At 36.5% G+C, this 24,545-nt stretch overlaps 12 protein-coding genes across 12 annotated transcripts; 5 read left to right on the forward strand and 7 right to left on the reverse strand. All coding sequences in view use genetic code 12, as the record gives it.

Moving 5' to 3' along the window:
• Nucleotides 1-1,949: 1,949 nt before the first annotated feature.
• DASC09_012460 (sugar porter family MFS transporter) lies at nucleotides 1,950-3,617 on the forward strand (the record flags this gene model as incomplete). The annotated part of the gene is made up of 2 exons (XM_064994849.1): nucleotides 1,950-3,174; nucleotides 3,259-3,617. The coding sequence occupies 2 exons, from the start codon at nucleotides 1,950-1,952 to the stop codon at nucleotides 3,615-3,617; spliced, it is 1,584 nt and encodes a 527-aa protein (XP_064850921.1).
• A 419-nt stretch (nucleotides 3,618-4,036) lies between these two features.
• On the reverse strand, nucleotides 4,037-4,234 carry DASC09_012470 (uncharacterized protein; the record flags this gene model as incomplete). Its single annotated transcript, XM_064994850.1, has 1 exon — nucleotides 4,037-4,234. One exon carries the CDS (start codon nucleotides 4,232-4,234, stop codon nucleotides 4,037-4,039), a length of 198 nt encoding a protein of 65 aa, XP_064850922.1.
• A 190-nt stretch (nucleotides 4,235-4,424) lies between these two features.
• On the forward strand, nucleotides 4,425-5,630 carry DASC09_012480 (uncharacterized protein; the record flags this gene model as incomplete). The annotated part of the gene is made up of 1 exon (XM_064994851.1): nucleotides 4,425-5,630. One exon carries the CDS (start codon nucleotides 4,425-4,427, stop codon nucleotides 5,628-5,630), a length of 1,206 nt encoding a protein of 401 aa, XP_064850923.1.
• Nucleotides 5,631-6,904: 1,274 nt separating this feature from the next.
• On the forward strand, nucleotides 6,905-7,783 carry DASC09_012490 (uncharacterized protein; the record flags this gene model as incomplete). The annotated part of the gene is made up of 1 exon (XM_064994852.1): nucleotides 6,905-7,783. One exon carries the CDS (start codon nucleotides 6,905-6,907, stop codon nucleotides 7,781-7,783), a length of 879 nt encoding a protein of 292 aa, XP_064850924.1.
• A 1,721-nt stretch (nucleotides 7,784-9,504) lies between these two features.
• Nucleotides 9,505-9,723, reverse strand: DASC09_012500 (uncharacterized protein; the record flags this gene model as incomplete). Its single annotated transcript, XM_064994853.1, has 1 exon — nucleotides 9,505-9,723. One exon carries the CDS (start codon nucleotides 9,721-9,723, stop codon nucleotides 9,505-9,507), a length of 219 nt encoding a protein of 72 aa, XP_064850925.1.
• Nucleotides 9,724-10,950: 1,227 nt separating this feature from the next.
• Nucleotides 10,951-11,462, reverse strand: DASC09_012510 (uncharacterized protein; the record flags this gene model as incomplete). The annotated part of the gene is made up of 2 exons (XM_064994854.1): nucleotides 10,951-11,142; nucleotides 11,454-11,462. 2 exons carry the CDS (start codon nucleotides 11,460-11,462, stop codon nucleotides 10,951-10,953), a joined length of 201 nt encoding a protein of 66 aa, XP_064850926.1.
• A 633-nt stretch (nucleotides 11,463-12,095) lies between these two features.
• Nucleotides 12,096-12,641, forward strand: DASC09_012520 (uncharacterized protein; the record flags this gene model as incomplete). The annotated part of the gene is made up of 1 exon (XM_064994855.1): nucleotides 12,096-12,641. The coding sequence occupies one exon, from the start codon at nucleotides 12,096-12,098 to the stop codon at nucleotides 12,639-12,641; it is 546 nt and encodes a 181-aa protein (XP_064850927.1).
• A 203-nt stretch (nucleotides 12,642-12,844) lies between these two features.
• TRL1 (tRNA ligase) lies at nucleotides 12,845-15,775 on the reverse strand (the record flags this gene model as incomplete). Its single annotated transcript, XM_064994856.1, has 1 exon — nucleotides 12,845-15,775. The coding sequence occupies one exon, from the start codon at nucleotides 15,773-15,775 to the stop codon at nucleotides 12,845-12,847; it is 2,931 nt and encodes a 976-aa protein (XP_064850928.1).
• Nucleotides 15,776-16,252: 477 nt separating this feature from the next.
• DASC09_012540 (v-SNARE protein VTI1) lies at nucleotides 16,253-16,912 on the reverse strand (the record flags this gene model as incomplete). The annotated part of the gene is made up of 1 exon (XM_064994857.1): nucleotides 16,253-16,912. The coding sequence occupies one exon, from the start codon at nucleotides 16,910-16,912 to the stop codon at nucleotides 16,253-16,255; it is 660 nt and encodes a 219-aa protein (XP_064850929.1).
• Nucleotides 16,913-17,478: 566 nt separating this feature from the next.
• On the reverse strand, nucleotides 17,479-19,425 carry DASC09_012550 (Hsp70 family chaperone; the record flags this gene model as incomplete). The annotated part of the gene is made up of 1 exon (XM_064994858.1): nucleotides 17,479-19,425. One exon carries the CDS (start codon nucleotides 19,423-19,425, stop codon nucleotides 17,479-17,481), a length of 1,947 nt encoding a protein of 648 aa, XP_064850930.1.
• A 529-nt stretch (nucleotides 19,426-19,954) lies between these two features.
• DASC09_012560 (alpha/beta hydrolase) lies at nucleotides 19,955-20,605 on the reverse strand (the record flags this gene model as incomplete). Its single annotated transcript, XM_064994859.1, has 1 exon — nucleotides 19,955-20,605. One exon carries the CDS (start codon nucleotides 20,603-20,605, stop codon nucleotides 19,955-19,957), a length of 651 nt encoding a protein of 216 aa, XP_064850931.1.
• An 879-nt stretch (nucleotides 20,606-21,484) lies between these two features.
• Nucleotides 21,485-24,342, forward strand: DASC09_012570 (uncharacterized protein; the record flags this gene model as incomplete). Its single annotated transcript, XM_064994860.1, has 4 exons — nucleotides 21,485-21,488; nucleotides 21,646-21,693; nucleotides 21,878-21,937; nucleotides 22,124-24,342. The coding sequence occupies 4 exons, from the start codon at nucleotides 21,485-21,487 to the stop codon at nucleotides 24,340-24,342; spliced, it is 2,331 nt and encodes a 776-aa protein (XP_064850932.1).
• Between the last annotated feature and the right edge of the window lie 203 nt (nucleotides 24,343-24,545).

Raw genomic sequence — 24,545 nt, forward strand, 5'->3', positions numbered from 1 at the left:
TAGTACAATCTTCCAAGATAAAATAGTACAATCTTCCAAGATAAAATAGTACAATCTTCCAAGATAAAACAGGATGAAGTTCCAGTGGCTGAGTAAGCATCAATTTATTCTAGAAAGAAAGATATGTTTCAGCAGACACTTTCCCTGTAAAGTGGAACGCGAATTATCTTTATACATCTGTTAAACTGATGACCCAATAAATACCAAGTTGCCAAAACTGGGTTTTCTCAAATGCAGAAACTCCGAATCCTAAAAAAGTAAAAAGTAGCATTAGCCTGGATAGGGTATGTATGCCTATGGTTGTTTCAAAAAAAAAAAGGATTACGATCGTGATTCTGAAAAGAAGGAAGCATTAAAATACCATGTGCTGATAATAATAGTGGTAATCGTGTTGTTAAGGCTGATGCTGATGTTGATGTAGCAAAACTGAACCAAATCTGTGATTCGATCCGAGAAGAAGAAACTCCAAATTCCTGATGCCGTTGCTTTACAGCCTTTGACGTCATTTGCTATGGATGGTGCAAAGCGTTTTCTTTTTCTTTTTGTTTTTTTTGGGGGAGGCGGGAATTTATCCAGAAGAAAGAACTACGGAAAAAAATATGGAGGGGATTACCATGACGATCTACAGTGTCAGCACTTGTGTGTACTGTGTGTACACCAAGAGGCAGCAGCAATACACACCTCCCTCCCTCCCTCTGATGAAGATTGGCTGGCGGCTTGGAATTCTCTAATGGCACCGCCGTATTGCCTCGCCACCCCCCTATGTAAACAAAAGAGAGGTTTTGTTTACATTTTCCCGAGTCATGAGAAAATAAGGGGAGTGTTTATGCTTTTGTGACACACGGCGGTGTCGGTGTTCTTTCTTGCTACTTACTGCCTGAGTTGAGTTGGGTGGTGTTTGTTAGGTATGGATGGATGGATGGATGGTGGATCCGAATTACTGACTCACGTCTATATCTATCTATGTAAACCACATGGGCTTGTTTGTGGTTGTCTGTATGTTTGATTGATTGAGAACCCCTTTGTTGCTTTTTTGCCCTGGAGAAAGTCATGCACCCCACACTTTCCCCGGATTATTGAATGCATATATATGCATCTATGGTTTTACGGCCACCAGGCAATCAGTCCCCCAACTTATCAATACACTGTCGTTTCGGTGTGATTCTCGACTTTTGGAGATGATTGTACGAGAACTGTTAATTCTACATAAAGTGTATCTATCTCTCTGTCTCCACTTCATATGGAAGCTTGCTTTTCTTTGCTTCTCCTCTGTTCGTCCCAGACCCCTCCCCTGCTAATTGCAACACCAACACCAGTAGATCTGACGTATCTCCCCTATTGTGATGGGAAAATATAGAATCTCAACACTTTCAAAAGGAGAAGAAGGAAATTCCTCACTACTTTGTCTCTCACATGCACACAAGTGCCGTAATTGTGCGGATCTAGAATTTCAGAGAAGCCATTCGCTCACCTCCCCCCCCTCACTTTTTTGGCGGGCACTGGAAGAACTCTTTTTCCACTCGTTTTTCTTTTTCTCTTTCTCGGGAAGTATTATTGTTTTCGGTTTTGATCACTTCCCGATGTAACTAGATTTGAATGCTCTAGTTATACTCTTATATTATATTAAACTGTACTGTACTTCATATAGTATGTTAGAGAAGCACCCTGATCTGGACAGATAAACGATTTTCGCGTTTAATTTTCTAATAGACTCCCCGAGCCACTCCTAGCCAAAATGGAATAACATCACTCGAAAGTTATTAAGTGCGTCAGAGTGACGGCACCTTGCATACAGAGGTCACAACCCAATATCTTGGGCCAGCTATATAAATCCTGGGAATCCCTGCTACTCTAAAAATGTCAAAACCATTCAACAGATTCATCATCCTCACATTTTACATTTATAAATACTTATTTTCTTTTTTCCTAACAAATAAAAGATAAAAAAAATGTCTGCTGTTAAACCCAAAAGTTTCATTAGGCGTTTCGTCAATGTCGAAGAAAAGGGAGATGAATCGGCTTTCATGGCCATTTTTGTTGGTGTTTTTGCTGCTTTTGGTGGTATTTTGTTCGGTTACGATACAGGGACCATTTCTGGTGTCCTTGCTATGGACTACGTGCTTGAGACATTCCCTGATACTCCTGGAATGTTCACCTCTTCTGAAAATTCTTTGATCGTTTCCATCTTATCCCTTGGTACATTTTTGGGCTCCCTTGTGGCCCCATACTTCAACGATTGGATCGGCCGTCGCTTAACATTGATCCTATCTTCGCTTATTGTTTTCAACTTGGGTATCATTTTACAAACTGCTTCCACCGGTATTCCATTACTTGTCGCTGGTAGAGTGTTTGCTGGTCTTGGTGTCGGGTTGATTTCCTCTACTGTTCCATTATACCAATCTGAATGTGTTCCAAAATGGATCAGAGGTGCTTTGGTTTCTTTTTATCAATTCGCAATCACCATTGGATTGTTGTTGGCCAACATTGTTAATAATGCCACCCACAAGATGAACAATTCGGGGTCTTATAGAATTCCGATCGCCATTCAATTCCTCTGGGCTTTGATTTTGGGTATCGGTTTCATTTTCTTGCCAGAATCCCCTAGATTCTGGGTCAAGCGTGAAAAGAAAGAAGAAGCATTGAATTCCTTGCACCGTTTAAGAAGATTGCCTGTTGATCATCCTGAAGTGATCGAAGAATATGAGGAGATTAGAGCAAACCATGAATATGAAATGTCTCTTGGCTCTAGTGGCTGGTTGGACTGCTTCAAATCTAGTAACCATCAAAGATTAAGAATATTTACTGGTATCTCTTTGCAAGCTTTGCAGCAATTGACCGGGGTTAACTTTGTGTTCTACTACGGGGTGACTTTTTTCAAGAACGCCGGTATCAATAACTCCTTCTTGATTTCTGTCGTTTGTAACGTGATCAATTGTGTTTGCACTATCCCTGGGATTGTGCTTGTTGAACTTTTGGGTAGAAGACCATTGATTCTTAGTGGTGCATTAGGGATGTTTATTTCTGACTATATTGTTTCCATTACTTCTGTTGCATCCAATGATTCCGGAGCATCTAATAATGTGATGATTGCATTTATTTGTATCTTTATTGCTTTCTTTGCTGCCACTTGGGGCCCAATCTGTTGGGTTATTGTTGGTGAAATTTTCCCATTACGTGAGTATTATCTTAACTTTATCACTATTACTTTTAAAGAAAACATTTTCTTTTCAAAAACATACTAACAATTTAAAAAAAAAGGTGTCAGAGCTAAGAGTATTGCTTTGTCCACTTCTTCCAACTGGCTTTGGAACTTTGGGATTGCCTATGCAACCCCATACTTGGTTGATCTGGGCCCAGGTAACGCAGATTTAGGTCCAAAAGTTTATTTTATTTGGGGTTCTTGCAATTTATTGTGTTTGATTTTCGGTTGGTTCTTCGTTTATGAGACTAAGAACTTGAAATTGGAACAGATCGATGAGTTATATGACACTTGCAAGCCTTGGAAATCATCCAAGTTTGTCCCAACTACTTATTTGGGTAATCATGCTACTAATGAAGCTGGAAGTTATGAAGCTGACCCAAAGTTGGAACTTGACCATTCTGATTCCAGAGTCTGATCTCTATAAAATGGATACCCTTTTTTTTTTTTTTTTTCCTTTTGCTAAATGAGTTTTATTTCTTTTTTATTTCTTTTTTATTTCTTTTTTATTTCTTTTTCATTTCTTTTTTTTTTTTTTTGTCCATCTACGTTTCTTCCTTTGTATCGTTGTATATTTTTTCTACATTTATATATAGTCTTTTTCTTTTGTTCTACTTTTACTTGGATAATGTGGGAATTATTAAATTTACGTATTTTATTTTTATTTTGTTATTAAGCTTAGCATCATCTAACTCTCCAATTATAGGCAGTTTTTTGACGAAATTTACAGAGGTCTTATCACAGTATATGGATCATCTGGTTTAAATTTCAAGTTTTTTTTTTTTTATAAATGTATATACGCTTGTAAATGGCAAATAAAATGAAATAAATCGAAAATTAAAGAAAGGAATTGAATTGAGTTGAGTTGAGTTGCGACAAAAGGCCTGGCCTACCTAGCATTCTGACATAGATATTGGAGAATTCGAGAAAAATGTTGTGATTTCTGATGCCTTTCAAATCGACAATTTGCGCTTCCTCCATCCATTTTTCTTTTAATTCTTTTCCAAATAAGTTTATTTCACTATTATTTCCCATTTGTTCTTTCTCTTCACCGATTTGACATGTTGATATATGTAATGTAACTGCACCAAAAAAAGAATCAACCCGTGACAATTATAATAATAGGAAAAAAAAAAAAAAGAATATTACAGGTTACATGTACGCATAATAATAATAGCTTGACGAATTCAAAGGGAATAGTCAATCCATTAATTACCGAACAGAAATGTCCTCGGACACTCTTGGTGCCTCAATCAACAAGCTCATCAGAGATCGAAATCGTCGTCGAGCCTCATCAGTTTCTAACCATCAATTACCACTTCAATTAGTGCTCAAAAGACTTGCAATAAGGCTCATCAATGCGAAAATATTTAGGGTCATCGTTGTATCGATAGTATTTTTGATCCTAGCGATGAAGAACTCCGAAAAAATATACTACAAGTCCCTTGATATATTTGATCCCATTCATGTCAGTGAGCCATCGAAATTATTCAATAGCGGTATCGACATGTGCGAGAAATACCTGCTTATAAGCGATGATGGAAAATCATTGTATGATTATAGTAAAACCAAGAGCAGGGTGATGGATCCTGAATTTGAAGTGATCACGTATGAAGATTTGTACCATAATTCTAATAGAAATAAAGATAGCGTTGATGAGAATTCTGATCTGCCCAATAGTACCGTGGCTGCTGGATCAGTCAAGGATTCATTTTTCTTTGCTGCATTATTGGAAGACTCGACCGTTCAAAATTTCAAAAGTTTAGTCAATCGATTGAGTAAAGTTGATATCGATGGAAGTTTAATTACTGTGGCAGTTTTGTTGCAAGATAGTAATGTTGATGATGGAAGCATTGAAGCTTTTCTCGATAATTACTTCAGATTGAGCGATACCAATGTTCGAAATTTCAGAAAATTCATTTTAATCAACCAATATTCCGAGCAATTGCAAAGTGGAAATTCCAGAGAGTCAAAAAATGACGGTGGGGGGCTCACAAATAATCAACGGCTCAGCCAAGAAGTCAAGCTAAGTAACTTGAGAAATTTCTTGGTGAACACTGGGATGACTACAGAGCGGTACCTCATATCTTTAATAAATTGGAATGGATTTGATCCAGTGGCATTTAGCGCTCTCAAACCAGATATCGCCTCAACTAAACAAAAAATTTTAGTTGGATACGAGCCAAAGGGCAATACCGAGGAAGATGATGACGATGATCATCATGATCCGCCAGGATCACTGCCATTCACCGTTCAGTTTGTGGCGATGAAGAGTGTAATTTTTAACCAAGGTATACAATTCAATAGAATATTGCTCAATGGCAATTCTTGGACTCGTGGTGAATTGGCTGCTGGTTTACTTACTGAAGTAGAGAATTTATGTTATCAAGCAGATGCTATTGGCATCAGCTGCAACTTTGTTTCAGTGTGATTTCGCATTAAATCCTTTTATTAGATTTCCCTTAATATTCTACTTATCTTATAGATAACCACTTGTTTGTTTGTTTGTTTTACTTAGCTAGTCATCATACCCATGTTATGTTCCTGTTTTGTTTTCGTTATTTAATTCATCTTTTTTTTTTTTTTTAAGATTTCAACCAGTCTTTTATTTCTCACACTACTGACTAGCCCTTGTTTGCATGCTCTGCTGCTCTCGCTGAGGTATATTTTTTGCTATTATAGACTGCATACTTTTCTTGTTCATTAGCATAAATACGCCTTTTAATGTATTTGAATTAAAAAGTTGTTCTACCCCTAATCCAGGGTATTTTTGTGTGGACTAACTCTTGAAGTCTATATTTTATTTATTTTTTGATTTGGAGTATTTTTTAGCTTGAAACAAAAAATCTCTTTTTCCATTTTTTAGATCATTGAAGGATAATCAAGGAATTACCCATGTCATACCGCTCACTCGTTATTTGGTCTAATCAAGCATTTGGGCTTTCCAAGTGTGATTCTCAGCAATAAATAGTGAATTGCTGTCATGTCAGGCGCAAGCAATGGTGCTTTCCTCATGTTCACTACTTATAGGATCTTGGGTGTTTCAAACTGCCCAATCATCTGCCGGAAGCAGGTGGGACGGACCAGTAGCACAAGATGATACCATCACATATATCGGGAACGAGAAAGCTCATGATTTATTTTGATCCTAATTCTGGGAGTCACAACAGACATGAGGAGATATGCCTGATTAATCCGACAATTATTACAGGAAATAGAATAGATATATATATGATATCTGATATTAGATCATCATCCGCTGCGTGGTTAGCGGCACTGGAGAGAAAAAACTAGGCTTTTTTGTGAGTGAGTGATTCGATTTAAAAAAATCAGAAGATGCCCTTCCTCATGGGCATTATTGAGAAATAGTGGAACAGGAATAACGGGACATTATTACAACCTTTATTTATTTTCTACCAAGTTTTATACATGCCGGTTGTAGGGAAGAGTTGCTTTGAACTAACAAACTAAATCTTTCTAAGTTATTTATACGGAGCTTTGATTTTGATCATCACGAGCTTCCTCAGTGTGAAGAGAACTATATTTATACCCGATCGATCGACTCCATTGGATTATTGTTTTTTCCAATTAATCAATAAATAATCTACGGATTTTCATTTTATTGTTGTCTCCTTGTCTTTTTGTCTTTTTTTTTTTATTTATTTATTCGTTTTTTTATTTATTTTCCTATTATCGTTGGTCACAATGGGTAAGGAAAGAAAAGCCATGGATCTATCAAACTTGTCGAGCAATTTACCGCCTCAAATACCAGCTACCGAGTCACAAATATCTGATCTTGATAATAAATTGACACAAGAGTTCAAATCGGCTGCTAATTCAGTAGCGGCGCTATATCGGTTGTCGAGTGCTAAAAATGCCATGTTGAGACATAAAGGATACCTAGATTGTTTGGATGACTTGTTGAATATGATCAAACTACATCGGGCCACCATAACCAGGAGAATCCGAGCCAGAAATGACCAGTCAGGGAGACCAGATTTTGATGGAGAAGGAGGAAACAGCGATGGAAATATGAGTATGGACAACGATGACGATGAGATGGAACATGGGATGAGCGAGTTTGATATTGAAAGTTGGTGTTTAACGAAGAAGGCGGAACTAATGGGAGGTGAAAATATCAATCGAGGAATAATTTTTGATGATGACAATGATGATGTGAAAGAAGATATTAACGGTGGGGAAGCGGATCAATCGGCGGTGAATGATGACCTTGCGGAAAATACTGGGAATGAACCTGTCACCGATGAAAATGGAGTGATTCACTACGATTTTAATATGAACATGCCGGTTAATCAAAAATTTAGAGCATCTATGCCACTACTCAGTGTTGATAGGACAAGGAGTGCTAGAGGTCATGGTTACTTCACAAAGCCTACAAGAGTGACTAATATCAAGAAGCCAAATAATGAAGAAGAGGGCCAATTTAAGGCTTCTCAAGAAATATATCTAAATCACCAAAAGCTGAAAATCGATAGGGATGGATCTGTTATTAATAGCCATAAAGAGGAAACTGATCACCCAGAGGAAACTGTGGCTAAAAAAATGAAGTTTAGCACAAACTGATATGCTTAGTTATTATATGGATCAATCGAGCATATTATTTGCTTAATATTGGGGCGGATTCATCAGCAATTAACGGACCTTCTTTATTCTGATTTTTCATCTATTCATCACACAAGCATTTACACTGAAAGGATGAGAACAAAAAAAAATAATTATGGCTTTGCTCAATTCCAGTAGGTCATTTCATGTAGCGGTTATTGTGTACAGAATCCTCATATTCCAACCCCAAAAATTTCCTGAAACATATTGACTGTTTCTTTTACAGAAATACTCCTCACTGTTATAGGACCCTCAATTCTTGCATTTTTTTTTCCCCCTCTATATATACATCTTTTTCTTTTCTTTTCTTTTTTTTTTTGCTGCTTGCTCCCATATCCCCCATTTGCATTAATGAGCCAATCATTTATATTATAATTTCAATCAATGTCTAATCACGAGTCTCTTATAAGGCGATGTATTGGTCTATATATCTTGAATTTTGTAGGAAGCTTTAGTGGTATATTTAATATACTAGATTATTATATATGCTAGGGCTAAATTTATGCGCATGATAGGCATATATATGAACGGTCAAATTTTTTTAAAAAAAAATTTTCTTTCCCAAAGAGCGAAAGAATAATGGAATATCCGATATTACTGTGAATATAGTTTGTAATCTACGTTATAGAGAAAAGATATTACTTGAAATATAATTGGATATGTCAATTCTTTTTTCTATTTCTTTTTCTTTTTGTTTGTACACCGATTTACAGGAAATCAAATACGTGTATGGAAAGTGATCCGTAGTTTTGTAGCTGTATAATTAATATTTACTAGCTGATATTTTACAAAATAGATAAATCCATAGAAACAAGAGAAATATACTTCAAGCACGAAAATTTTGCGATCGGTATTGTGAGAAGGGGGGAGCTTGGGGCAGATTGTTTGACTTGCTTTACAAATGAGGTAATGTTGATTGGCTGATTTTTACAGAGATCACTAAAGATGGGACCATGCCCCACTGTGAGCAGTGAAAAGTGGTGATTCTTTAACTCTTTCTGGTCTTTTGTTTCTTTGAATATCTTTTTTTTTTTTTTGATTGATCTAGAAATCTCATATCGAATTTGGAAATTTAATAACATGATGGTCGTCAAGTCATGATATTGACGTCGTCGCACGGAGATGCTCAAGAAAAAAAAAAAAAAAAGTCCGTTAAGTATAGATAGATGTAAGCCTCAAATGAAAAAAAAAAAAAAAAAGAAAATTGAGGCCAACACCGTAGTCTTGCCAGTAATCTGTCGACTTTATTCTTTTCTTTAATTATTGTGTCATTACTTTGATCATCCTGATGGCGATGCAATTCTGTTTTCTTTTCTTTTCTTTTTTTTTTTTCTCCGTCCTCTTCAGACTGCCAAGCACTGCAAACTGAAGACAATACAAAAACACTCAAGAAGTTTAAAGACAACATAAAATATCTAGAAAAACAAGAAAAATAATAGTAAAGGGTAATAGAAAAGATCCTCTTAGAAAGTTCAATAGAAGGACATAACTAGTATACAATTAGAATGAATAAAATAAAATAAACAAAAGAAAGTAAAACACGGAATACTCGGCATCCACGATGAGAAATAAACCGCAGCAATCTATAGTACAGATGGGTATTTGATGATTCAGTGGACTTGATGTAGTGGAGGTAAAAGTAAGAATTGGGAGAGGGAAATCAGATATGGAACAGAACAGAATCAGCTTCGACTAGGTAACTGGAATGTCAAGTTTGAATTTGTCGACGAGCAAGTGGACGAAGCTCTTGATTTTGACACACTACCTGAAGTTGATCCGCTTGAGTCGGAATATTGGCATTGCTGCTTCATTTGACAACGATTCAAATAATCTTGTTTTTCATTGAAGTTTGCAAACTTGTAATTGCAATTGCTCTTCGAGGAGCTCGTGAAAAACCCCATATCCTTTTGGGTGGGAAGGGACGAGGTATTTTAATACCGGGATATAAGCAAAATATTATCAAATGGGAAATATTAATTAATAGTTCCCCACACTAACAAGCCCAGATACAAGATTGGAATAAATGATACCAATCAAAGTCTATAGACTATGGGCAGCAGTCTCAAAACACACACACGCAAAAAAAAAAAAAGCGACGATAGCAAAATACTAGCAGATGGAACCAGAATCTTGAAGCTCTCTTTTTCTTTCAATTATAATGATGAGATGATTATTTAAGCGTGATTTAGTTTGTATCAAAACACCATAATAATAATAATAATAATAATAATTATAGAAGTTTATGATAATAGTAATACTGAAGATATCTCACGTAGTTAGGAAAAAAAAAAAAAAAAGTAGATGTTTCCAGGGAGAAATTTTTGGACAAATTAATTCCTCTCTCCAATTGGTAAGGAAAAAAAAAAAAAAAAAAAAAAATTGCAAGATAATAAACTGATTTTGTGCCTCAGAAATGGAAAATGTAAAAAGCAACAAAAGATGTAAGACAACTAACTCTATTGCTGTTACCAAATAAAGCATAGCAAGTAATCCAGTGCAAAGATATCTATACAATGTCTATTTACATTTTGCCCATAACTGAGGGGACCACACACAATAAAAATCCTTGTACGCCCTCGCACAACATGACGTAATTCGTCTCAGTCTTGTGACACCCAAACACCAAAAGGAGCGCCGGCACCACCACTGCATCTGGTCTGATACACGCATTATTCTACAGCATAGTACAGGCTTCCTTATCATCCAAGATACAATTAATTACTTGTTTTGTGAGGGATAGATATCGTGGGGTCCAAAATTGCTAATCGAATGGGCTTCAAAGTTCTTTTGAGAATCACAAAAATCTATCTCGACAGTGTTTATACAGCTGGAGAAGTGTTGTGTAAAGCTTCTACTGCTTCTGAAACATCAACAGTCGCTCAGTGTATGTATATTAATGCTCCGAGGCTTACGAGGATCTCTCAAAAGTTGATGGATGAAGCGTTTGATTTCGAATATTGGCTAAGTTGAAAAGTGAAATTGAATTGCTAAGTCTGGGCTGAGTGTATGGGTAAGCAAATCGAGAGCTTTTCGCCAATTCCGTCTAGTTCGGCATTTAGATCATTGCACTTGGCATCATAGTTTGATGAAACTCAAGCCGTTTCTTCTTTTATAGTGTCATAAACTTCTTACAAATTGACCACGGTTTTGCTCAAGTTTGAATGATGGTTTTCAACAACAAGTCTGTCCTGATCACCAAAAGAATCCATGTTCATGCCACTTCCCAGAAACGTAATTTCCAGTTTCCCGATTCTATGGGCAAGCAAGCGCCTTGGAGTTAGTTCCAAGGTCCATCTTCGGCTGTCGTTCTTGGAGGAGAGCTAGCTGATCCACCTACCAGTTAGTTAGTTAGTTAGTTAGTTAGTTAGTTAGTTAGTTAGTTTCATTTCGGTAGTCAATTGATTTTTTCAATGCGCGAAGGATTGATTCTATAGATAAAAAATTGCCCAATTTAGTAATACGTTATGTAATAAGAGTGTGTCACATACAGTCCATACATAACATAGCCGGTGTATTGCTAAATTTTTTCTCTAGATCTTTGAAAAAGGTGATGTCGTATGGACCATAGTTGACTGAATATGGTAAGAAGAGCTCACAAAGGGTGCAAAACACTCCAGAATTATCAGAATACTTTTTCCATGGAGAATATGGTATTCTACACATTGGTAATTCCCCAATAACATAATAAATCAACGTGGAGCTATCACACACACACACACACACACAAGCAGAGGAAGCTTCTTATAATCAAGTTCCCCCCCTCCCCGCCCTACTCCTAAACCTGCGATAGAATAGGATGTATTTCAGAAATTAGTAGCAGCATGTACTAGTAATCTATGTTATTAAGAAATGGCCGAGGACCTAATAATAACCCCGATTCAACATTACTTTTCTTATAGTCAATTCCAAGGCATTACGCATTAATAGTTCTTTTTTCTGTAATTTAGCGGAATTCCTACCATGTCTAATTTATAACAAGATTAGATTATTTCTGAATCGAGGGATATCCGTTGTCGTGTGTTTGGATGAGCATATGGGGTGTCAGACCTCCTATTTACTTTAAAATCTTGTGAAAAAACATCAAAACAAAAACAAAAACGCTTATTTACAGTGATTTAATTTTTGATTCACTTCCTCTTTTTTTTTCTTTGTAAATAAACTCATACATTTTTTTTCCCCTTCTTTATTCTGAAAAAGGAGAAGAAGAAGAAGAAGAACAGGATACATTTTTGTGTGGCATTAACTAGAAACCTCAATAATAAAAATAGTCAAAATGGAGACCGATAACATAGATGTTCTTGGTGATTGCATTGTATCGCTAAACAATTGCAACCAATCGCTCTCCCATGGGATTAAATCCATTGATAGAATACTTCATCCAGATGACCAAGAGGATGATGAATTTCAGCGGCTTGCTCGGATCATCCGTCTCAAGAAAGTCTATAAGATCTATCCCATCAGTTATATCAATGAGCAAATATCCGATTACAATAGCATTAAAAACAATCGGATCTTGGCGCTGATCGAAACTATTGAGAAGTTAAATGAATTGAAATATAAAGAGAAAGAAAATCAGATGGGATTTGTTGAGTTGTTGCAGAATCGGCTCGAGCAATTTGTTAACCATAAGAAACGCGAGAATACTCGGACATCTATTGAATTATCAGCATCGCAGGAACGTGAAGATTTGGAAGAAGCTGACAACTATCATCATTTGACTGATGAGGAGAAAAAAGAGTTAGAAATTTTGCAAGAGCAAATTGATACATATCGATTCCAAGTGTCAAAAATTCAATTGCAAAAGCTGCGAAGACCTTGAGTTTTGTTTAATTTCAATAAACTGCTTCAACGCTGTCTATTATTGTCATTTTATATATATTGTTTATTTTGTTTTTCGGTTATTTTGTCTACACGGGGTTAATGAATTTTAATGGTTAGATTTTTCTATCAAAAAAAAAAAAAAGAGAACAGAGCTTGGTTATTGTATATTATATACAGATATAGTAAATAGATCTAGAAAATCTATTGAATAAAACCAGTCAATGGTAATTTATTCAAATAAGCATCACTATCATCATCATCCCATTGGAATACGCAAATATTGTCTTCGTAAATACCACTGGCATCTTTTGTTATATATTCATCAGCATATTCAAGCATAGTGTTTGAATAAAATGGCTTGATAGACACATTTTCCGTACCAAGAGTAATATGTAATCTGCTATTTCCATATTTTATAGTATCCTTCTTATCTTCTGGAACATTATGGACACCAACAATTTTGACCAATATTGCCGCAGCTTTGCCATCCCAAACGAGCTTATCAAGCTTGATGTCAAAGCATATTTTGCCAACAGGTACGATGGCTTTATTGGCAGTTGCATTATTCGTGGTGGAACTAAGGCAAGATTCCAACAACTGAGAATATCCTTTGAAAATAGACTTATCTTTGTGGGCAGCATGAACCAATGTGACATGAAAACGAGGTTGGATTCTTTGAGAATAGGCAAGCTTATGAAAAAAGTTTTGAGTGGGTTCGAGATTTAAAATATTTTGCTTTTTGTTTATAAGGGAGTACACACGACTAAGGAGAGTTGAGGGATCAGATATTTCAATTCCAAAATAATTTATTTTCGGCAGTCTTGGCTTTGGATTAGAATTATTCTCGTTCTTGTCCTTATGATTTTTCTTTTGTTTGTCTTCCGATTTTTTACCACTACCTCTAACAATCTTATTGATCTTTGGCTTGTAATCTAGCGCCTTCTTGAAGGCCTCATCAATCTCCTCTTTTGTTGGCATTTTTCCATTCAAAACTTCAGGAAATTCGCCGTACAATTGTTTCAAGATTTTTTCGGCGTTCACTCTAGAGCTATTATCTTCAAAAATATTTAAATCAATGACTGAATCAAAAGAGGAATCTGGGCTTTTCTTTGGATCACAAAACTGGAATCTACCAATAAACCCTTTCATGATTTTTTCAACATCTGCTAAATCTTTTTCACTATTCAATTTGATTGTTTGATGGTTATCCCCGCGATCCTTGATTCGTCCATGTGTGACGTTCCAAAGTCTATCATCGGCAGAAACATTTGCGTATGGAAAGTACTTTTTTGGCAAGAAATTCAAACAAATAAACTTCAACTGGTACCGAATTCTAACAACTTTCCCAGACGCATCAGTAACCAATTCTCCATCGTTGGTAAGATAACTTGTTTTAAGTGATCGCAAATATGAAAATAAGTCTTTTCTTTCTCTGAACATATGATTATTTCTATCCACAATTATCACATTATTAGAATCAAGAATCTTGTCCTTATTTTCTGTTTTATTTTTCTCTTTGACCATCGAATAAGGGTTTGAGCCGAATTTCTTTGGATTTTTCAAAAATTCATCTATTTCAACATTTAATTTATCTTCGTCGAGAACCGCAGTATTTCCCATAAGAAATTCCAAAGATTTTCTTTCCAATCTCTTATTAAATACCTTGTTTTTTATTAAATTATCATTCTGAATGTGTCCCCATTGTGGGAACAAATTGAGTAATGTCAACGCGGTTGTGGTCTTCCCACACCCAATAGTGGCTATTGGAATTAAGCAGTATTTATTGATTTGCAAAATTTCGTAGCCACAACCATCGACCTTTGGATCAGTTAACGGAGCAGGCATTTGAGCTTGGACTTGCTTTTCATCAATTTGCACATGACTTAATCCTTTGATAATTCCTTCAATGTCGTCTTCAACCTCTTTCTGTGTCATTGTTCTTGACAGTATAATCTCCTTAATATTTTGAGCCTTTTCATGGTCTACAGCCTTGGATTTGGTCAATTCATAACCTTCCTTCCCAATGAACTTCAAATATAATTTCCGCAAGTCAATAATACTATGGCCCAACAAGTAATATTTTCCAAGTTTTTCATGATTATTAATAATTGGCGCGACAAATTCAAGGTAATGTCTGGTAACGTCATTGTATTTCTTGAAAGAAGGGTCATTTAAATCTCTAACTTTAATGAGTTTTTTTGTAGCTTCTCTCCATTGACGGTACATCAAATAAGGTTCTTCAAATTTGAATTTCCAAAAAAAATCTGAATCTGTAGATTTTTCTTTACATCTAATGACAAATCCTTCCACTTCTTCACCTTCATACATCCCAGTTTTTGCTGATTTCTCAAGGAATTCGAAAAGCTTATTGACGTCTGATTCAACGAAGTAAGAGGTAGTTTTAAAGCCAAACTTCACCGCAAATTTCGTCACCAAATCCATAGGAAAAGTTTTAAATTCTGGAATATTGAAATTCAAACCATGAAGGTATAATCCAATATCATCACCAACGTACTGAAGCACATGCTCCTCAAAGTCATCATCACAATACTCAGCAATAGCAGTAACATTTAACTCATTTAAGGCCTTACCAAACTCTTTGGAGTCTACTCCTAGTTCTTTTAGTTGCCGCTCAAGAAATTCTTTGCCTTGTAATGAATGGTTTCTATAATTGTCAATGATGCCGGTAGAGTGCTTGGAACATACTACTAATGTGCCATCTTCTAAGCCTGAAATGAATATGATACAGCCGTTAGACTTTAGCGTTACCTCATATGGTCCTTGGCTATTATTCTTTATGGCATCAACCTTTGTTTCTTTGGCCTCATTCACATTGAAAAACTTGTTGTAGCCACGGACCACAATCTTGTGAGGGGAGTTTTCCGTGGTGAATAAGCCTCTGGCATTTGAAGGTAAGTTGATTTCAGGATTCAAATAATCCCATTCTTTGAATTTCCATGATGCCAATGGTAGATCTGGTTTATTGAATGTTGTTAACACACTTTTACTACCTTTGCCCTTCTTGTTATTGACATTCAATGATTTCTCTAATGAATCAACAAAACCATCAAGATCAACAGAAGAACTCCCATGCTGCTGGGCATAACTCTGGAATTCAGATATATCAATCATTATAAATTCAGAAATTATAGTTATTTGGGAGCAGTTATTTTATAAACTGTACTACAAAATGATTTTTTTTTTTTTTTTTTTTGCATGCCGTAATTTTTTCTCTATGGCAGAAACTGCGCTGGTTTTGTGCCCCTTGCGATGATTTGATTCAACATGAAGAGATTACTCACCAGCAAGTGCTAGTTTATCTTCACACCTCTGTATTACTAATACGCATCACTAATCTGTTTTTGAATAGGCTTGAAATTCAATTAACATGGGTGAAAAAAAAAAAGGATAGGTGGCATCAATTACAAGGCAAACTCTGAAAATCTTGAACGTAAAATATTGTGAGAAAATACAGATTCTTACGGCAAGTTCGGCCAAATGAGCATAAAAAAAAAGGGAACAGAAAAAGGATTGATACCAAGTGAAGTGTCTAACATAACAACCAAAATGAAAATGAAAATGAAAAAACTAAAAACAAAAAGATCCTATTTATCTGAACTTGCTGATCAAGACTAAGAAAATTAATATGATCAATACCGCAATAATTGCGTAACTCAACATCTTGTTCGCGGCCATTCTTCGACTCATAGTTCTCAAGGTACGTATACTCTTATCAACATATCCGTCGGCTTCCATTAAGGTATTTCTACTATTTACCAACTGTTCCCTCTGTCCTCTCAAGTTGTTCAAGATGTTGGCACCAATGTCCTCGGTTTCATTAGCAATTCTTTGACTATCCTTCAATCTATCAGAGGTCCTGGCTAATGAAGCATTGGTTTGCAAAAGACCTTGTCTTTGATCGAAATCAGAGTAATTTTGGCCAGACCCATTGTCAGTTCTGCCTCCAAAAAGTTCTCTTCTATCCTCATCATCTTCGTATTTTTTAAGTAAGCTTTCATGTGATTGTAATTGTGAACGGAAAGTTCTAATCTTTGAATTGAAAGAAGCGCGGTTGCTCGATGGCAATCCCAATATTTCGGTTTCCATGGAGCCTATTATTTCTTTGAGTTCATCTATTGACGACTCAAGATCTTTGAGGGCAGAGTGGCGGGCGTCACCTTGGAGAGATGAAACCTCTTCAAATTTCTTTTGCACATCCTGCGCAGTATACTGAAAGTCAGCCTCATAAGTGGATAAAAGGTCAGACATATTTTAGGATCCACAATGAGTCTAATGGTGGGTTATCTGTATATATATTTATATATCAATAATAGTGAGAGGGTGAGATGCTGGCGTGGGTGTCAACCAATTTTGGTTTGTCATTTAATTTTTCCCGGTAGCAGGGCACTGTCCATTAATTGCAGATTCGTACATAAAACTACTTCCATGATACCGTTTGCAAACGGTATTAATACGCTTAGGAATTTGGAAGCATTCATTAGTTGTTGAGAATAAAACCTTCTAATCAAGTAGATATCAGGGACCCACAGAAGTAGTAATGTCGTTATTCTAATCTAGGGACAGTAAAAGCTTATGGATTTCCCTATGCAGATACGCAAATATCATGTGACTGTGCTGATATTAATAAGGAGTATGAACTCTCATATCTTCCAAAAAACAGGTTCAATAAAAATAAGAATTACAGCAGTTTTTTTTCACTTGAAAAAAGAAAAAAAAAAAACCGTTTATACTATCAATATAATTAAATGCATTAAAAGATGAAACATAAAACATTATAGGTACAAATATAATTGAAATACAAATTTCTAGATGATTTAATCAACTTCTTCAACAGTTGGACCTTCACTAGATGGTTCTGGGGCACCAGCACCTGGGAAACCACCTGGGGCAGCACCTTCAGCACCTGGGGCACCACCAGCTTGGTAGAACTTAGTCATGATTGGGTTAGCAACACCTTCCAATTCCTTTTGCTTGTCCTTGAATTCTTCAGTAGTGGCGGTGGTGTTAGAGTCCAACCAAGAGATGGTTTCTTCAATAGCCTTTTCCAAAGTTTCCATGTCAGCGGCGTCAACCTTTTCCTTGAAGCCAGATTCACTGGTGGTGTTCTTCAAAGAGTAAGAGTAAGATTCCAAACCGTTCTTAGAAGCAATACGTTCAGCTTCCTTTTCATCTTCTTCCTTGAACTTTTCAGCTTCAGAAACCATTCTTTCGATATCTTCCTTGGACAATCTACCCTTGTCGTTGGTAATGGTGATCTTGTTGGTCTTACCAGTACCCTTTTCAACAGCAGAAACGTTCAAAATACCGTTAGCATCGATATCGAAGGTAACTTCAATTTGTGGGACACCTCTTGGAGCTGGTGGAATACCAGACAATTCGAACTTACCCAACAAGTTGTTATCCTTAGTCTTAGCTCTTTCACCTTCAAAGACTTGAATCAAGACACCTGGTTGGTTGTCAGCGTAAGTAGAGAAAGTTTCAGACTTTTTGGTTGGGATGGTAGAGTTTCTTGGAATCAACTTGGTCATGACACCACCAGCGGTTTCAATACCGAGAGACAATGGGGCAACATCCAACAACAACAAGTCTTGGGTCTTAGAGGAAGAGTCACCGGTCAAGATAGCGGCTTGAACGGCGGCACCGTAAGCAACAGCTTCATCTGGGTTAATAGATCTGTTTGGTTCCTTACCGTTGAAGTAGTCGGAAACCAATTTTTGGACCTTTGGAATTCTGGTAGAACCACCAACAAGAACAATTTCGTGAACTTGGGACTTGTCAATCTTGGAGTCCTTCAAGACCTTTTCAACTGGGTCCAAGGTAGATCTGAACAAATCACCACACAATTCTTCGAATCTAGCTCTGGTGATGGAGGTGTAGAAGTCAATACCTTCGTACAAAGAATCGATTTCAACAGAAGTTTGAGCAGAAGAGGACAAAGTTCTCTTAGCTCTTTCACAAGCAGTTCTCAATCTTCTCAAAGCTCTTTGGTTGCTAGACAAGTCCTTCTTGTTCTTACGCTTGAATTCTTGCATGAAGTGGTTAACCAATCTGTTGTCAAAATCTTCACCACCCAAGTGAGTGTCACCAGCAGTAGCCTTGACTTCGAAGATACCGTCTTCGATAGACAACAAAGAGACATCAAAAGTACCACCACCCAAATCGAAAATCAAAACGTTCTTTTCACCTTCATCCTTCTTGTCCAAACCGTAAGCAATGGCAGCAGCAGTTGGTTCGTTAATGATACGCAAGACATTAAGACCAGCAATCAAACCAGCATCCTTGGTGGCTTGTCTTTGAGAATCGTTGAAGTAAGCTGGGACGGTAATAACAGCGTCAGTAACCTTACCACCCAAGAAAGCTTCAGCAGTTTCCTTCATCTTGGTCAAGATCATAGAGGAGATTTCTTCTGGAGTAAAGGTCTTGGTTTCACCCTTGTAATCAACTTGAATCTTTGGCTTGGTGTTGTCGTTGATAACCTTGAATGGGAAGTGTTTCATGTCACCTTGAACTTCTGGGTCGTCAAACTTTCTACCAATCAAACGCTTGGCATCGAAGACAGTGTTAGTTGGGTTCATAGCGGCTTGATTCTTAGCGGCGTCACCAATCAAACGTTCGGAATCGGTGAAGGAGACATAAGAAGCGGTAATTCTGTTACCTTGGTCGTTAGCAATGATTTCAACTCTTTCGGAGCCAGATTGGTAAACACCAACGGCAGAGTAGGTAGTACCCAAATCGATACCGACAGCACCTGTTTTGGACATTGTGTTATATTGTTATGTTAATTAATAAAAATTGTGTGAACAATTCTATGAAACGTAAATTTCATATTCCATGAAAATTGTTGGACGATCTGATTTTTTTATAGTTATGGAAAAAAAAGGTGGAATATTCCATGAGGTTCCACAACACGTGAGTATCGGGTAACGAGTTTTCGAGAATTTGGGAGCAATACACCCGTGGGAATGGCGTTTTTTTTATGTAGAGCGATAACACCCTTATGAAATCAATTGGTGTACATACACAGACCAATATTACAACCAATTGACTTCCTAAATATTCACAATTTATTATTATTATTATTATTATTATTATTATTATTATTATTATTATTATTATTATTATTATTATTATTATTATTATTATTATTATTATTATTATTATTATTATTATTATTATTATTATTATTATTATCAGCAGCAGCAGCCGAAACAGAAGAATTCAGTGTGAGAGTATATATACTTATTGATTTACTTATTTATTTCAAATCAACTTTGATTCGCTTTTCATTAATCAACAAAATGTGCTGATCCATTCACTGATTTTCTTCATCATTGTATTGGAACTAGGGAAAATATGGGCACCTTGATGGCTCACCACAATATTGGTTCCTGGCTCTGTATTATTTTTTACAAACTCAAGTGAGCGTTCGTTGCTGATTACTGTATCTAACTCGCCAATCACCATCATACTTGGAAGTGATATTTTATTGTTTAAAACTTCCTGGTGTTTATCTACCATCAGCTCTTTCATCGCAAACCCTGAAACAAATATGGAAAACTTGAGAGTAGTATCGCCATTGCCCCACTCATTAATATTATTAACAATCATCTGAGCTAATGCTGCACCTTGTGAAAAGCCAATGATCCCTACAAAAGGTCCTTCTTTGATGATGATTTCCTTAATCAGAGTAATAGCTTGGGTGATGTCAAATGACTTTTGACCGTTTTGACATTCGGTGATCCACCAAGCTCGTAATTTTATAGCTGAGATAACTTCTGAGCCATTATCTTCCGGTTTTAGTTCGATAGGAGCATCTGCATAGTATAATTCTAGGCTTTTGCCTTCAAGGAGCTTTCGTAGACGACTAGTTTTCGCCCGGAAGATGGAAGCATTTTGTGCAAATCCATGAAGCATTAAAATCTTGTTGGGAGACAGTGACATTCAGTATGAGTATGATTCTGAAGTAATTAAAGGTATACAATTTTTGTCTATTTTATTCTTTTTCCTATTGATATTTTCGTGGGCCAACGGCGTTGTATATATATGTACTTTATTGGAGCTCCAAAATTTAGAGATGATTTTGTTGGGTAAAATTTGTTGCCAGCCAGGACACTGATTACTACTCTTCCCAAACTAAAAAGTTGTGAAATTAAGACTTCTTGTGATTAAAACAAGCAAATTTCAGCTTTACTTTATGATTTGGAAATATGTTCAAGTAGCTGACTGCCAAAGTTCCAAAGATTTACAGCATCGGTTCTATGTACAAAAATAGTCCAACACTTTTCTTTATTTTTCTACCGGAGCGGATTTCCATTTGCTATGATCGCAAATTTACAGATGTTATCAAATTTGGCTCCAGTAAACGTAATAAGTGCATGGTTTGATAAACTTGTTTTATATTTCTTGTAATTAGAAGACAGATACCATCACACATCATTAAGTTGTCGGCCAGGACAAAAGCCTTTGTGTACCGGCAGCCGCAGCAATAAAAATCAAGAGATCCAAGATCACATAACAAGCAGCAACTCACTTCATGAAACACAACATAAATATTTTGTTTCTAAAAAAAAACTGACATCGCGTCTTCTTAAACTATTATTAGATGGTCACATCTTTTAATTCTAAAGGTATTGTAATTGGTGATGTCCGCTATGTCTTCTTGCCTTTTTACTCTTCCGCACAGCACGGTCACATGTCCAATTAAGCGCATTTTTGTAATTCCTTAAAAAAAAATGCCACCAAACAGAAGCGCAGAAGAAGATGCCATTCGTCCACCTTTTTTGCTATTTAGGAATTGATCCAAAGAATTTTCAGATCACAATGTGTATGCTACTAGTTTTTCAACCTTAATGGCCCCTAACTTGATTGTCGGGATAAGTTTGTGTAGTACAGACGAGTCATTGTGTCACTCATGTGTTTGTGGCGCACTCAATATTGCTTCACAAGACTATATTTACTAACAGGAGTCTCCCCCAAAACAGCGCAAAAGAAAAATAAAATGTCATTAAAAGAGTTTATTGCGGATGACAGTACGTGTAGGAAGTTCAAATATTCTTGTTTATTGGTGTCATGAGAGTTTATATTCAAATTTTTGAAGATGGAATGGCACATTGGTTGAAGGCGTCTTAAATCTCATCGCCAATAAAGAACTTGCTTTATTCAAAGATTTTTATATTACATTGAAGGTCTCTTAACTAACATGACTCTTTATAGATTTCGGAGGCTCATGGGCCGATGATGATTTTGATCCTTCGTCGATTAGTGTACCAATCCGTGAGTATTATTATTATTTATCTGAATATCTTTGATCTATGGGTAGGCACGCGAGTGAGGCTCTTACCTTCACAGTGAGTAATAAACTACTGCCCAGGAAGATTTTCAAGATAATTACATGGTGTAATACCATAGATCAAAATTGAGATTGATGTTTAAAGTCCAAATACTAACTTTTTCGACAAGAAAACAATCCACATCTCCCAAAAACTGACAATAATGTTTATGATTGGCGCAAGCATAATCTTAATAATTATGATCCTGATGAAATTCCGAGACCAGTGCATCATTATAATGAACGGTCATTTCATCGTGATCATCCTCCCGAGCTTCCAGTAAATTTTCCAGAGCCATTTATTCTCAAATTTTCAAATCTTAGTCCTGATTTCAACAATGACTTTCTTGTCAAGCTTTTTAATAATTATTTGGATATTATTGGATGCTTTCCAGATTTCATTCAACAAAACCAATATTATTTCCGTATTCACTACCAGCAGGGCCGTGGGATTAGACTCAAAAAATTTAAGCTTTTCTGGGAGCTCAAAGAAAATGAAAACATTGAGACTCATAAAAAAGTTGCATTTGTGGAGTTTAATAACTTGCTAGATTTAAATCTTTCCCTAATGTGGGAACAACAGGGAATTCATAACCATGATATTATTAATTATACTGATTTCCTTGCAGGTATTAAAGCTCGGTATGAGAAGTACACTGATCAGGATCGTCTTCAGAATAAAGATGACCAAATTCACATTGAAGTTGCCAACTTCGAAGATTTCTCTAGGTACCAAAAATCTCAAGAATATCAGGAAAGTATTACTCATTCACATCATGAATATATTAAAAATCAGCAAATGAAGAGAAGGGGTTCTATTGGGTCGCGAACTTTCGGACATGGTAATGTGGCTCCCTCAAGTCCTTCATATGCACATGCTCAATCCAGTTCCAACTCACTTGTCTCAAACTTGGCACATCAACAAATTGTGAAACTTGTGGAAGCACCTTCAAAGCCAAAAGCAAACCCATTTGGGAATGCTAAGCCGGTTGATACATTATCAAAGGAATTGGAGCTCGAAGAAATTATGAGCAGGCATGCTATCAACTCTACCACCTTCAAATTAGGAGTAAAAGATAGTGAATTGAAGGAGTTCTCAGTTATTCACCCAGAGCCAATTGCTGAAGCCGAGGAAAATGCTAATGAAGAAACTATTAATGAAAAAACAGCTATATTTGAGAACACAGCTGATAACATTGAAGAAAGTACATTTGTTGAGCCTACAGTCTCGGAAAAAAAGGTCAAGAAAACCCCTAGACTTGTACTCAGCAAAGGAACGTCGAAATTCATGGAAGGTAATAAGACACAACAAAATGGAAAAAAGAATCAGAGAAAATCAATTGGAAACCTTAAACCATCAGCAGTTGCCCCTGGTGTTTCGTATTCGTCTGTGGCTGCCAATACATGGAAGTCCAATTCTGCGACACCAAGCCCAGGTGCAAGTAACAAGTCTAGTCCGGCACCAAAGACAAAATTTATGAAAAAGGCTCAGTCCGACTCTCTATCACAAGAACAATCAACTATTCCAAATAGGGCAACATCTCCCGTTATTCTGAATGCTGTGCAGAATAAGCGTGAGCAAGCGATGTTTAAACCAAAGATTTTGAAACGTAATGGAAATGAGCCTGTAATCCAACAAAAACCAAAACTTGTGACCAAACCTCTTCCTCCAAGTAATAAACCTGTTGCAGACGTTGAGCTGATCAAACGCCCGGATTTGAAACAGAAACCGATAACAAAACCAAAAGAAGATGTTAAAGAGAAAAGCGCTAGTTCAACAGCTTTGATGGCCAAAGAAGGTAAATCATCAAAACAATCAAAGGCACTTACAAGCGTTGATATTCGTGCTCTAGAGAAATCGAGCTCTACTTCACGTGCTATTGAAGATGCCCAACAAGCGCCAGCAACCAATTGTCGTCAAATAGGCAAGAATGGGGTAAATCGGACGAGGGCACAACCAACAGAAATTAAGGTTAAAGGTGAAACTAAAATTAAAGGTGAAAAGAAGCCTAGAGGTGAAAAGAGATCTAAAGATGAAAAGAAAGCGGAAGGTGAAAAGAAAGCCGAGGGTGAAAAGAAATCTGAAAATTATGAACCAAAACTTAGTGCTAAAGTAGCGGAAACCAATGGTAGCTCGACTGAGTCCAATATTACCATTCCTGTTGATGAACATCCAAATACTAGTGGTAATGAGAGGCATTCTGGAAGAGGTGGATATTTGGGCCGCGGAAGGGGAAGGGGAAGAGGAAGGGGCCGTGGTAGAGGCCGTGGTAGAGGACGCGGTGGGTATCAAGAAGGTGCCTATTTCGCAAAAACTACTGTCTTCAATCGCCCAAAAGAAAATAAATGAATATGAATGTCTTGTTGTTGTTGTTGTTGTTGTTTTTCCTGTTGAATTTCTTTTTTATTTAATTTAATGTTTGCTGCTATCTATACTTTTTGACGAATTTTTTACGCTTTCTTCATTTATTTTGATCTTTGTCTAGCTCTTTAATTCTAATTTGTCAGATTGACTACATATTTGCTTACAAGAATCAGAAAGGCAAAATAACA

This window comes from Saccharomycopsis crataegensis (genome assembly GCF_037102585.1).
Source record: "Saccharomycopsis crataegensis DNA, jcf7180000000073, whole genome shotgun sequence".
NCBI lineage: Eukaryota > Fungi > Ascomycota > Saccharomycetes > Ascoideales > Saccharomycopsidaceae > Saccharomycopsis > Saccharomycopsis crataegensis.